The following is a 13,534-nucleotide window of genomic DNA, read 5'->3' on the forward strand; positions in this document are numbered from 1 at the left end:
CCTCCATCTCCTCGAACTCCTCCTCCATCTTCTCTTCCTCCATCTCCCCCTCCATCTCCTCCATCTCCTCCATCTCCCCCTCCATCTCCTCCATCTCCCCCTCCATCTCCTCCATCTCCTCCTCCTCCATCTCCCCCTCCATCTCCTCCTCCTCCATCTCCTCCTCTTTCTCTTCCATTTCCTCCTCTCCTTCCTCCATCTCCTTCTCCTCTTTCTCCTCCTCTTCCTCATTCTTCCTCCATCTCCTCCTCCTCCTGCTTTTTAATTAAAAAAAAAATTACAAGAATAATCAAACTGATTTCACAAACTTTTAACACCACAGGAATCACCTAGGGGACTGTTGTTCCTGCCCCCAGGCCTCTATCCTAAAGATTCTGATGGGTGAAGTCTACGGTGGGCCTGGTGATCTGTGTTTGTAACAGGTGCACCCTTGTAATCACAATGGTCAGGCTGGTCAGGGATTCCCTAACTAGGGCCAACTCCCTTATCTTGCTGGTGAGGAATCAGGGCCTAGGAAGGGCAAATGTGTTGCTTGAAGTCACAGAACAGGCACTGCCCTTGGGGCAGGACGTTGCGGTCATACTTGCGACAAGGACCTACCCTCTGTGCCTTCTAACATCACCAGTGGAGGCCTTCCATTGAGAAGTCAAAGACTGGTCCCCATCAAGCTATGGATGCAACTGAGCTGGAACCCAGGTCATGGCAGGATTCCACCTTGCTGCCATGACCTGACTTCCTGTTGGCGGATTCAGCCCCACTTCTGGGGCCAGTTCATCCCTAAAACCAGGTGAAGGAGAGGGAACTATGTCGACCAGCTGCCCAGCCCCCTCCACCTCTCTCCCTGGTGCTAAGTGAAGCCTGAGGTTTGTGGGGAGGACGAGAAATGAGTCACCTCCGGCCACTCACTGTCACTTGGTCCTCTGGGGACGTGGAGGTGGGGACAACTTTGAAGGTTTGCACATGGAGGTAGCAACCACTTCCTTGCCCTGTCTACCAGCGCTGCCACCCTGTCCACTTGCCCCCCAGCAGTGGTCCCTGCTGCCTTGAAAGGTGTTATCTGAGGCCCACTGAAGCAGCAGGTGCCTGGGAGCCCAAGTTTTGCTACAAGCTGTGCTACCAGGCCCTGCTCTGCTCTCTCACCTCTTTGCTGCTCCTCTGTTGGGGCCTGTGGTTTGGCATTTCCTTCCTTAGCCAGTTAGAGCCCCAGCAGCCTCCAGCCTGGCTGCTAAAGATACTGGTGAGAAGAGACACCGCAGAGAGCAGGAGGTCCTTTCAGGATCAAAGTGGCTTTGTGAGCTGGTCAGAGCCCAGCCATGCTCTGTGGGACGGGGGCGTTGAGGTGCTGCCCAGCACCACCTCTTCAAGGCACTGCTGAAATGTCACCTCCCCACTGAGGCCTGTTCATTTTCAACTGCAACTGCACCGCACCCATGCGCTCCCACACCCCCTTACCCAGCCCCCACCACCATTCGCATGTATGTATACACAGTTCTCACCCAGAATTTCACTTCCTTAAACGTTCATTGTTTATTGTCTCTCTCTCTCCACTAGTGTATAGGCTCTTAGAGAGCAGGGACCTTTTTTGGTTTTGTTCACCGACACACCTTGAGTAGCCAGCAGTTCCTGGCGCTTAGAAGGCCCTTAATGCCTATGGTTGAATGAAGGTGTGACTGAGTGGGGTTGGCTGCTGCAGCCACACGCCTGACCTGGCCAGGATGCAGGACACCAACAGCTGCCTTGGCGGTGCTGTAGGAGCCCTTCCATCTCCAATGTCAGAGGAGGGCAGAGAGGGACTCCCATCGGCTTCTCAAGACAATGGCTGGAAGGAATCAAAAAGAACCATGTCACAAGCGTTCTGGTGGTGTGATCAGGAGGCCACTGGGAAGTCCCCACCCCTGCTTTACAGCATCTCGCCCTCTGGGCCATCAGTGAAGTGTGAAAGTCCAATAATGACATTATGATGCAGGATTAAACATTGCCCTCTCTCCTCTGTCCTCTTAAGTCCCCAGCATGTTTACCAAAGTTCATTTATCCCGTCATTCTAGTGAGGTAGGAGGGTTCCAAGCAGCAGTTCCTTGGGAGCGTGGCGAACTGAGGGCATTGGTGGCTGGGGGAGAGAGGAGGGAAGCAAGAAGTCGTGGGTGCTAAGGACTACCTTTGCTAACTTAGCAAGTTTGTGTTAGGTCAAACTTGTTACCTTGAGATGGCCGCTTAACAGAAGGAATGCAGATCCTGGGTCATCCACTGATGGGCATGGGCTCAATAGAGTCCACATCCAGGGAGCTTGCAGCACAAAGGGAATTAACAGAAGGGTGTAGTGTGTTGAAAGTGTGCTGCCCTGGAAATTAGGGAGCCTGGCTTCTGGGGCCGGGCTGTGTTGTGGGGAGAGGGGTGGCCTTCATCACTAACCCTCTCTGTGGGCCAGTCCTTTCCTTTATCTGGGCTTCTGTGGCCTCATCTATAAAATGACATTAGACTAGATCATCTCTGAGGCTCCTCCCAGCTGCCCCAAATCTCTAGGAAACACCCAGTCTGTTTACTAATGAGGGCTCCCTTGGTCTCAGCTATGGGTGCTAAGGGAGGCTGGAGTCTTGTGTCCTGGAGATTTGAGAGAACCCACAGAATGGATGCTTAGTGCTCGGGTGTGCTAGGGGGCAGTCCTGCTCTCCTTGTCCTGGGGTTTGCTACTTCACTGCACCCGGGGACTAAGAGCATCTCCAAGTGTCCTGCTCAAGGCTGGCTTCAGGGCATGAGTGATTCAGGGACTCTCCCCCTCTGCAGTCTGTGCTTGACTGGGAATGCTTCTCCAAGTTTTTATAAGAGCCCACATCACCAAGGAGAAGGCAGGGAGGGGAGAACGAAAGGAGACAACAGGCCAGAGAACAGTCCACTGGAGCTCTTGTCAGGAGTTATGCAACAAGCGACTGATTCCTCCAGGTCTCAGAGATGCTTTCAGGGTTACTGGAAGCCAGACATCACCACCAGGATGCTAAACTGAGAGTCAGGGGCCCTCAGCCCCAGGAACACTAATGCAGCAAAATACACAGCAGTCGTATCCAGGTCACAAGGTTGCAGAATTTCAGACAAGGGGGAGCCAGGCATGAGTTGACAAGTCTTGATGGAGGGAGCCAAGTTAGACTTTGAAGGCTGAGCTGGACACAGATCAGCAAAGAGGAGAGAGGGCTTCCTGGGCAGGAGCAGGGACTGGCAGGGGGATGAAGGTGACAAGTTCCAGGAGGAAGTTAGGAGCAGAGGCCCCACAGAGGGGACTGGCTGGAGGCCAGAGGAGGAGAAGGCTGGCAGAGGTGGGTCCAGGTGCCCCAGGTCACACAGATCAGGGAACTTCAGGGCCCAGTGGGAAGGTTGGGGTTGGAGAGAGATGATTGTTTTGTCACCTCATCTGTCTCTTTGTCTTGTAGGATTCTCAGTAAGTTAAGTCAAGAAATCAACAAGAACGAAGAGAGGAGGAGCATTTTCACACGCAAGTGAGTGGGGCCTGGTGTGGCTGTAATGAAATGCAGAGTTTTCAAGCACAGGACTGTTTTTATTTTATTTTATTTTATTTTTTTTGAGGAAGATAGTCCTGAGCTAACATCTGTGCTCATCTTCCTCTATTTTATGTGGGACATCTGCCACAGCGTGGCTTGACAAGCTAGCTGTGTGTGGGTCTGCACCCAGGATCTGAACTGACGAACCCCAGGCTGCCGAAGTAGAACGTGCGAACTTAACCGCTGCCCCACCAGGCCAGCCCCGGCACAGGACTGTTTTTGCCCCGGTTTTTCATCTTCAACCCTCTTTCAGTCCTGGGGTCTTGAAGCTGGTGCCAAGGAGGAGAGGGGCCTCCTTTTCCCAGCTCTGCATTCTGCCCCTGGGTCTGGACGCCAGTGGAGCTCCCCCCTGAGAGTCAGGCGGTCACAAGCTCCAGTCACTCCACCAATGTGGCTTTGGTGGTTTCCAGAATTTTCGGGCAGCCTGGCTTGAGTTGCCGAGCAACAGTGACACAAGCCCTAGGTGGTGAGACGCAGCCTCGCAGGGGGGTTCCTCCTGCAGGGCTGGATTGAGGAATGAGGGAGAAGCCCTGAAACCAGGAGGGCTGCTCATGCCGTGCTGTTTGCCTTTGCAGACCCCAAGTCCAGCGGTTTCCTGAAGAGACAGGTAAGGCGTCAGCGGTGAGAGGGACGGCTTTGGGAGGCGACAGGTACTTCGGTTCTTCTGTCTGCCGGTTCCTAGGGCTCCTTGGGTGTCCTGCTGGTGACCTTATTCATTTGCCTGCCAGCCAATTCTTACCCAGAAAAGGGTTTGGATCCTGCCTGAGGGGAGGAGAGATGTCACTATGCAGGACACCTGGCTCATGGCCCCAGCTCAGCTGGGACCTTCTGCCGAGACACAATGAGGAGCTCCGGGGGCAGTGGGGAAGGACCCAGGCTTTGACTGAGCCCCTGGGTGGAGCCAGCCTCCTACTTCTGAATCTTTAGTTTCTCAGCATTTAAATTGCACATAGTGTTAAAATGCAGATTCCTGGGCCCCTCCCAGTCTTGCTGAATCAGAAGCTCTGGGGCAGGACCCCAGGTATCTGTGTATTTTAAAGCACTCTCAGGGGACTTTATGCACGCAAACGCAGAGAGCCACTGCCACCCTCTGGTAGACTGAGCCCCTCAGGTGTAAATCCTAGAGTGGATACTAAATTGTGAACCACAAGTATGTGGAAGGTAGGATGGAGGCCCGGGATGGGGCGGTGGTGTGGGAGGGCATCAGATGGGGAGCTGCTTTGACCTTCCTTCTAGTGGCTTCTTTTGGTACTGCTGATGGCGTTTTCTTCTTCCACAGAGAGCCATGAAGAAGACAATGGGGGCTGGTCGTCCTTTGTGAGTATGGTGTGGGCTGTTCTTCCATCTTTACAGCAGTTTCCAGATCACCTTTGTAATAAGGGACCAGCATAAGGCCAGAAGGAACAAGGCCTCTAACAAGATGCCAGTATACCCACCCAGGGGCAGAAAATGTGTTCTGTCAAGGCCAAGAGTAAATATTTTCAGCTTTGCGATCCACATAATCTGTCTCGTCTTCGCACCTCTGCTATCGTAGCGCAAAATCAGCTGTGGGTGACACCTGAATGACGGGTGTGTGGCTGTGTCTCAGTAAGCCTTCATTTACAAAAATAGATGGCGGGCCGGACTTGGCTGTGGGCTGTAGTTTGCTGACCACACCGTTACCAACCCACAGCAGGGCCTTCCACCAACCCCCTCCCCAACACGGCCTACGCTGCAGCAGCTGTAAAGTAGCTTTCCTTGCAGACTTAAGCCCCACTGGTGACAGAGGGAAAGGGAACTCAGAATCGACTATTAGCCTTGAAAAGACCCCAGGGAAGGTCCAGTCCGATTGGTTTTATATCTGAGGGCTCACAGTGACCCTTGGAGAGGCTGATGAACGCTGTGCATCCTCTCCCCAGAAGGACAGTCACTCCCCGTACTGCCGCTGTGCATGAAGCCAGACTCAGGCTATCACGGATCACAGCCCCATCAGTTAATTTTACAGACGAGGCAGCTGAGCCCAGTGGAGAGCCTGACTGACGCACAGCCCCACAACTAGTCAGAGAGGCCTCGGGCCCAGGGGGTTCACCTTCAGTCCAGGGTCTTCCTGGTAAGCGGCTGCCTTTTGTGCCTTTAAGAAGCAGGCACTAAATCCTTTGTCCTCTTGGGATTCTGGTAAAAGGAATCATTGAATCTGAAAAAGACTCTAGCTAAGTCTGTGCTTTCTATCTGAAAACAAAAGAATAAGACAGATTTATTTTGTGCAAAAAGGAAAATGTTTCTTTTTGAACAGAAGCTTCCCCAGAACTGTTTCTGTGATTGCACAGACGCTGCATCTTGGCCACTGCTCGAAGCGCAGTCCCTTCTGTGTGGGTGCTCAGCCTGAGGGTGCTCTCCTCGCGCCTCTCTAAGCAGAGGGCCCCCTTAGCTGCCGGCTGTAACCCTCGTGGGTTCCACGATGTGCCCAGCACTGCATGAGGCACCAGGGGGCAGGGCGGAGATGAAGAACCCAATCTGGGGAGCATTTTCCAGCACGGATAATACACACACGGCGGAATATGGTTAGGAACAAAAACATGCATACAAATTTAGGAGTCAAATCATCAGGAGAAAATCATTATTCTAGAAGCAGAGAGGAAAAGTCTATTGTCCAGAAAGGCTTATGAGGGTAAAGGCCTGGTGGGAAGTTAGGAGCAACGGGGCCGGGTGGGCCCACTGAGGGAATCTAGAGAGCCCCTGTCAGTCTAGGGGGCAGTCAGCAAGGGCTGGAGAGGGGCTGAGGCCACTGTTCTGAAGGCCCCATCATCAGGGCTTCCACCTTCTGCTCTCGTGATAGGAACACTGATAGTAGGACAAGTCTTTTTCGGAGCTCAGGAAGACACTCAACCCTCCCTTTGCCTTCCAATATTTTAAAAATATATTCCTCGAGTCCAAAATTAACACAGGAATCTTTCAATGGAACAACTTAGGCAGTCTTCCTTAAGCCACCCAGCAAAGCTGTCAGGATTTCTGGGATAGTGGTACATCCCTTTCCTTGCCAAGTTGCAACCTTCCATCGCTTCTTTCAAAACTGCCCTTGACTTGAGGGAAATGCCCTGGCTCATTTATTACCCTCTGGACTTTGGCATGAGAGTGATAAGCCCCTTATCGCTGGGTGGCTGATGGTGCCACCTCTGCTTGGGAAATTGCCACTGTGACTGTCTACAATTAGGGACTGCTTCAAAGGCAATTGCCCAGCCCCGAGGGCTTACTTTCCCTGAGAGCCACAAAGAAGCAAAGATAAAATATAATAAAAAATTTAAACTGTAGAAAGAGAGTCTTTCCAAGAGTGCAGCTTCAAGCTCAGTGTCACGAATAATGAGCTGTTGTTTCTAGACACTCAACTCTCAGCTAAAAAGAACAGCATAGCCACAACTACCTCCTCTCAGACGCAACATAATCCGCCTCCTCATGAGCAGGCTTTGGGTATTTGGTTCCCCCATTAGTGTGGCCTTCAACGCCGCACTGGCTTATAACGAGAAGAAATTTTTTGAGCACAGGCACACTGAGAACAGAGCTGACCATTAACTAGGGGCATCACAGCCTCCAGGCAGTTAGCCCTTCTCTGGGTGACGCCTGGAGGAAAAATGTGTTGACTCAAAACAAAGCCAGCTCTCCCACCCCTCTACTCCAATATCCTTCTCATTTATTCTGCTTTTCTCTGTTGGGCAAAAAGATGTAGAGGAAATTGCACTCACCTAGTGGTCTGAAGACCTTGATGGAGGTCCCAAGCCCATGACTTGCTGGCCCCGTGATGTCGCACTCCCCGACCTCAGTGTCCTCATCTGTAAGATGGGAGTAAGCATCCTACTGCTGCCCGCCCCTAAGCCAGTACCATCGTGAGGCTTGGCAGAGTAGACGCAGGTGTGTGGAGTGCCATGGAGCCTCTACCAACTGCACTGTCCCTGTTACTGTGTTGGCAGGAAGAAGATGACTATGAAAGTCCCAATGACGATCAGGATGGGGAGGATGACGGTGACTATGAGTCCCCCAATGAGGAGGACGAGGCGCCTGTGGAAGACGATGCCGACTATGAGCCACCACCCTCCAACGACGAGGAAGCTCTGCAGAACTCCATCCTGCCTGCCAAGCCTTTCTCCAACTCCAACTCCATGTACATCGGTGAGGCCCCTGGCAGCCCCCAGGCCCCAGGCCCCACTGATGCCTGGGCGACCATGACCACACAGCAGAAAGCTTTGCGTGCTGATGCCAGCTCAGCTTCTTCCTAGCTATGTGGCTTTGGGCAAGTGACTTCACTTCTCTGGACCTCAATTTCCTCATCTGTGAAACAGGATAATAATAATACAGCTTGCATAGGTTTGCTGTGAGGATATTCTTATTGCAGATAATTCATCGCCTATGGTGGCTGATTATCAGCAGTGAACTGCCACTTCAGGGTATTGGCAGTAATAACTCATTTTGTGTATTACTTAGGTATTCAAGAGTACTTTCCTGCTCCTCCGCATCTTTTGACCAATTCATAGTTATGTGGCACCCCCACCCACAGACCGTCAGAATAAACAGGATGATATTGAGTAGGGTTTAACAATAACTTCAACGAGTTTTACATAGTTTTTAAGGTTTTCATTTCTATCTGTTCCTGTCAGGCCCATTTCTCCCTCATTCATTCAACAAAAATCATTCATCTCCTATTACAAGCGAGGCATCATTCTAAATGCTGAAATTTGAAATCATCAGGAAAGAAGACCCAGCCCTAGTAGAGGTGGTGACAGAAAATGGGCTCAGGCACATTTGCATAATATAATGTCACAGAGTAAGCTAGAGAGGTGATGCTCGATAGCACAAAAAATTGATACCACTACTCCTTTATGCTGTATAACACTTTGCAATTTTACAGCCCGTTCACAAACGTCAGCATTTTCATTTGTGTTTTTAAGCAAGCTATGTGATAAAGTCAACAATTATCAAGCTTGTTTCATATACAGGGAAACTGAGGCCCAGAGAAGAAACAATAGCTAAGTTGTTGAGTACCCCAGTGTGCCAGTTATGAAGACACAGAGTGAACAAGACAGTCTTCACCCTAAAGAATTCATGATCCAGGGTGTGAGGAAACATCAGACAAATGAGTCACAAAATGATTTAATTGAACGATGATATATACTCAGGAAGACAAGTGTTGGAGATGAGGCTGGGGCGTATGCTTAGTCTGGGCTTGCTTCCCTGAGGATACGATATGTAAGCTGAAACTTAAAAGATAAATAGCAACTGGCCAAGTGAGTGTGGATGTGGGAAGGGAAGAGCATTGTAAGCAGTAGAATTGGCCATGCAAAGGCCCTGAGGCTTGAAGGAGCATGACATATCAGAGGAGCTTAGAGGTGGCCAGTGTTGGTGGAGTGGTATGAGATGAGACCCTGCTTGCCTGACTTCTGAGCCCCATTCTCGGTGGAAGAGCAATGTGTCTCCAGGGCTGGGACTAGGATGAGGCCAAAGAGGCAGGTGGAGCATAAATGTAAGGAGGCCTCCCTCACTCACAGCCCTGGCCTTTCCCTGTCAAAGGGGTGGGACATTGCCAGCCTGTCAACCTGGCCCAGGGTTTCTCCTGTGGGCGATCAGGAGAAAGTGAGTTTCTGTCCAGACCAAGTCCAAGTAACCAGTTAAGAGTCTGTGATTTGGTAACAGGAATTGGTGACCAGCTCCTTCCTTTAAAGGCAGAGATGAGCAAAAAGAGGAAATGGAGGGGGGGGAACAGCCTACAGCATTTGTGACCAGAAGGAAGGGGACCCAGAACAGGATCCCTGTGACCCACAACAGCCTGCTTAACCGGCCTGGCCAGCTGGGTGTGCCTGTGCGTGTGTGCATGTGTGTCTCTGTGTCCATGTGTTCATGCATAGAGGTGCATACGTGTGTCTGTACACGTGTTTACTTCGTGATAATTCTGTCTGCAAACAGTCTCTTGGTGCGGGCTGAGCTAACCACAAAGAGGCCTTTCTTCACACCTTGATGAACAAAACCTCTGATAAATTTCCCTAGAGATGAGGTGAGAGTTGCTCCTAAGTATAAGCAGAGTAAGACAAACTGGGACAGGCAGGGGGCCAAGGACTCCCCACTCCCGGAAGCCCGAGGTGTGGACAAATCTCTGCCAGGGCCCGGGCCGGCGTTGGTGCTGGGCGGGGTGGAGGTGGGGTGGGCTGCGGGGTCGGTGCCCCCGAGCCGCCGCACAGAGCCGGGCGCGGGATTGGTTCTTGGAGAGCCCTGAGTGTGGCCCACCCTCGCCTTGGCTTAGCCTTCCTTCTCTCATGTAATGCTCTTGTGTTTCCGCAGACCGGCCCCCCTCCGGGAAGGCCCCGCAGCAGCCGCCAGTGCCCCCGCAGAGGCCGATGGCCGCCCTCCCACCGCCCCTCGCCGGCCGGAGTCACGCGGTAGGCCCCTGCTCCCTCTCATGCTACTGTGTGTCCACTCCGAGAATTTCCTCTGCCAGAGAGAAAATAAGACTATAAACACCTTTATCTAATTCTAACTAGTAAGAAAAGATTGTATACAGGCTGGGAAAATGCATACCCAAGTGCTCACAGTGGTTTTCGTTTTGATGACGGTTGTGAAATACTGGTGATTTCTATTCACATCATGATGCTTATCGTGGGTATTTTCTTTGTACCATAAATAATATGAACTACCTGTATAATAAAATCTCCTTCCAGTATTCATTGTGCTATTATTTCCCGCTTTTGAAATAAGCGAAAACTGCAGAATAAGCTCTAAGAGGACCCAGATAAGTTAGGATTCCAGGGCCGCACGCCGCCTTCTCTCTCCTGCTAGAAGATTTGCGCCACCTGCCGGCCAAGGCCTGAAATTGCACGGGCAAACAGCTGGAGACCACGGTGTCCGGAGCACAGACCCCGGAGAGAAAGAAAGGCGCCAACCCCCTTCCTCTCTCTTCAAGCTTACAGTCCCGGGTCCTGAGGGTCTAATTAAGTATCCAGAGAGGCCCGAGAAGTTCAGGCTAAGGAGTCATAGCTGGAAACCGTTCTCTTCTCATGGGACCAGAGCCTTTAACAGCAAATGCCGAAGTGGCAGGGCTGGAAGGAGAGGCTGTAGTTTTCCAAAAGCTGAAAATCCAGCCCACACCACAGCCGGGACCTCTCATCTGAGAACAGATGGGTCCCTCCTGCTTGTGCAGTGTTACCGCAAAGGGGGTCTCACGGAGCCGAATTTATCCACAGATGTGTTTTGCTTTTGAAACCTGAAGGCCTTCCCCTCCACTATTGGGATGCAGAATTCACTCATTCAATCTACAGATATGTATTGAGCAGCTACCATGTGCCACGCAGTGTTCTAGCTGCTGGGAATAGAGCGTGAACAAGACAAATAAGGTCCCTGCTTTCATAAAGTTTCGATTTGGGTTAGGGGGAGTCAGATAATAAACAAGTAAGCAGAGATGCCAAACAGGGTGTGAGCTCGAGATTTTGCAGGAACTGCAAGAAGTCACAGTGGGAGCCCGTGGACACTGGAGAGAGGAGTATAAAGAGGGGTGGAAGGGTGGACAGGGCCAGCTGAGGCCGGGCCTTGCAGACCATGGTCAGTTTTTATTTTGTTCCTAATGTGATAGGAGCTATGAAAGGGTTTGGCAGGGAGTGACATGCTCCCTTCACTGTGGTGCAGAAAATGACTTGGATGAGAGAGTACAGAACAGGGAGCTCAGATCAGAGGCTGGCATTCAGGTGAGAAATGGAGATGCATGTTTGTGGGTGGAACATGGAAATGGAGAAAAGTGTACAGGTTCAGACATACTTTGGGAGATAAATCCACCAAGGCTTGCTGATGTGTTGAAAATGCTTCCTAATATTTGGATCTTTTTTAAGCAGCCACTGCCGCCACCCCAGCCCAACCATGATGAGCCCAGCAGAAGTAGAAACCACAAAACAGCAAAGTGTAAGTAGAAGGGGCTGCCCTCTCTTCCCCCCAGCCCACCAGTACCCTCACCCCAACCAGCTGCTTTCTTCTTCTTCTTTTTCTTTTTTTTTTCGGTGAGGAAGATTGGTCTGAGCTAACATCGGATGCTAATCTTCCTCTTTTTGCTTGAGGAAGATTGTCCCTGATCTAACAGCTGTGCCAGTCTTTCTCTATTTTGTATGTGGGATGCTGCCGCAGCATGGCTTGATGAGCAGTGTGTAGGTTGGTGCCCAGGAGACAAACCTGTGAGCCCCGAACTTAACTACTATACCACTGGGCTGGCCCCTGCTTTCTTCTTTGAATTGACTTCAGTACTTTCTTCTTTTAATTGACTTCAACCTTCTTCCCTTCCAGTCCCTGCTCCTTCGATAGACAGAAGCACGAAACCTCCCCTAGACCGTTCGTTAGCCCCGTTTGACAGAGAGCCCTTCACACTAGGTTGGTATCATTCTGTTTGATACATAGTGATGATGGCCGATATTGTGGAGTGCTGACTGCATGCTTTTCACATGCACCATCTCATTCAACTATCACCACAACATTATGAAGGGGGACTATTAGAATCATCCTCATTTTATGGATGAGGAAACTGAGGCCTGAAGAGATAACTTCCCAAGATCACTCAGCTGCCAAGTGATGGGGGTAGAGACCCAAACCCAGGTCAGCCTGAAGCAGGCCTCCTGCCCTTTGCCTAGTACTGGGCCTGCTTCTTCATAGCTGCAGGCTGTGCACACGTATCTCGATGTCCTCCTGGAGGACGAGGCAGGAGGCATCACGGAGCAGGGGGAGGAAAGGGGGTAAGAGACAAGAAGTCTGGGAGAGCTGCCGTCTGCTGCCTTGGCTGCTACTTAGCAGCTCACTGACTGCAGGGACGATGCTTTTTCAGAGCTGTGTCTTTATTTGTAAGGTGGGTGTTCTGTAAGGAGAAATGCTTTGTAAAACTCTAAGGTGCTAGCCAAATGTCAGGGACGTTTTCTGTTGTACGTGTGCAGTTGACCCAACTGTGGGTGTACCACAGTCCTTCCCCCAGAATCCACCAGAGTGTTCTCAGATTGCAGCTGCCTCCCCATGAAGCTGTTTTCTGTTCAATTCTAAAACTTAGCTACCATTTACTGGGCTCCTACTATGGCTCAAGGGCTTTACCTGCCACAGGTAAGTCACCTACATTATCTCTAAACCTCACACTAACCCAGCTAAGCGAGTGTATTATCATCCCCACTTTGCAGATGACAAAACTGAGTTCAGAGAGGTTGAATAATTCCCCCAAATTTGCATAACTAGGTGCAGGATTTGAACTCCTGTCTTTCTGATTCCAAAGTGGGTGCTGTTTTCCACCACATCATGCTGCAGCTGGAGACTCTGGATTTTCCTTGCTGTGGATCGGGAGTTCTGGGGAATCAGCGCCAAGCCTTGAGGGAGAAGGAGCCTGGATTCCCAGCCCCACCCCAGCCCTCCCTTACTGCACCCTGAGCAAGGCATTCAGCCTTTGTGACCTCAGTCTCCTCGTCTGTCTGTCGGCAAAATGACTTTCAGTTCTTGGATTTGAGGCTGCTGCTTGCTGCTGTTTCCCTGAACTGCATCCCAGCTCTGCTGAATTGTGCCCAGCCGTGGGGCTGTGTTAGTTTAGAGTGGCCCACTGCAAAGGGCTGTATGATTTATGTGAAAATGAAGACAGAGAGAACACACTTTAGATTCCAGCCCTGCTTACTACCATGAGCCAAGGTATCGGAACAGAGGATACTGACAGCACATCCCCCAGAGTTAACTCCTGAACAACAGTTACCCTTCTAAAAGATTCCTTTTTTTTCTTTTTTATCTTTTGGAAGACACCCTTTCTTGATAATACCAGCTCTATCCTTGAATTCCTCCTTTGTCCATGGTGTTTTGGAAGAACTAACCTCTTACAACGATGCCCAGACTCTTACCAGAAGACTCCTAACATGCCTAGAGAATATGCACAAGTCAGCAAACTCTTTTAAAAGAAAATCTATTCAGGCCTAAAGATACAAATCTAAGTTTTCCCTAAAGTAGGGCTTCCACTCAAAGCCAAAGTTTTA

The 13,534-nt window shown here is 50.8% G+C and overlaps 1 protein-coding gene across 2 annotated transcripts in view; it reads left to right on the top strand.

The window, feature by feature from the left end:
• LCP2 (lymphocyte cytosolic protein 2) overlaps nt 1-13,534 on the top strand; it is a 44,991-nt gene that overhangs the window by 15,948 nt on the left and 15,509 nt on the right. Inside the window, exons 4-10 of one of the 2 annotated variants that reach the window (XM_046668327.1) lie at nt 3,420-3,485; nt 4,124-4,155; nt 4,828-4,865; nt 7,490-7,688; nt 9,849-9,946; nt 11,387-11,456; nt 11,832-11,915. In XM_046668327.1, the coding sequence (XP_046524283.1) occupies nt 3,420-3,485; nt 4,124-4,155; nt 4,828-4,865; nt 7,490-7,688; nt 9,849-9,946; nt 11,387-11,456; nt 11,832-11,915 (587 nt within the window). The remainder of the gene's footprint in view (nt 1-3,419; nt 3,486-4,123; nt 4,156-4,827; nt 4,866-7,489; nt 7,689-9,848; nt 9,947-11,386; nt 11,457-11,831; nt 11,916-13,534) is intronic. The other variant, XM_046668328.1, reaches the window with a different exon arrangement.

Source organism: Equus quagga, chromosome 7, assembly GCF_021613505.1.
Source record: "Equus quagga isolate Etosha38 chromosome 7, UCLA_HA_Equagga_1.0, whole genome shotgun sequence".
Taxonomy (NCBI): Eukaryota; Metazoa; Chordata; class Mammalia; order Perissodactyla; family Equidae; genus Equus; species Equus quagga.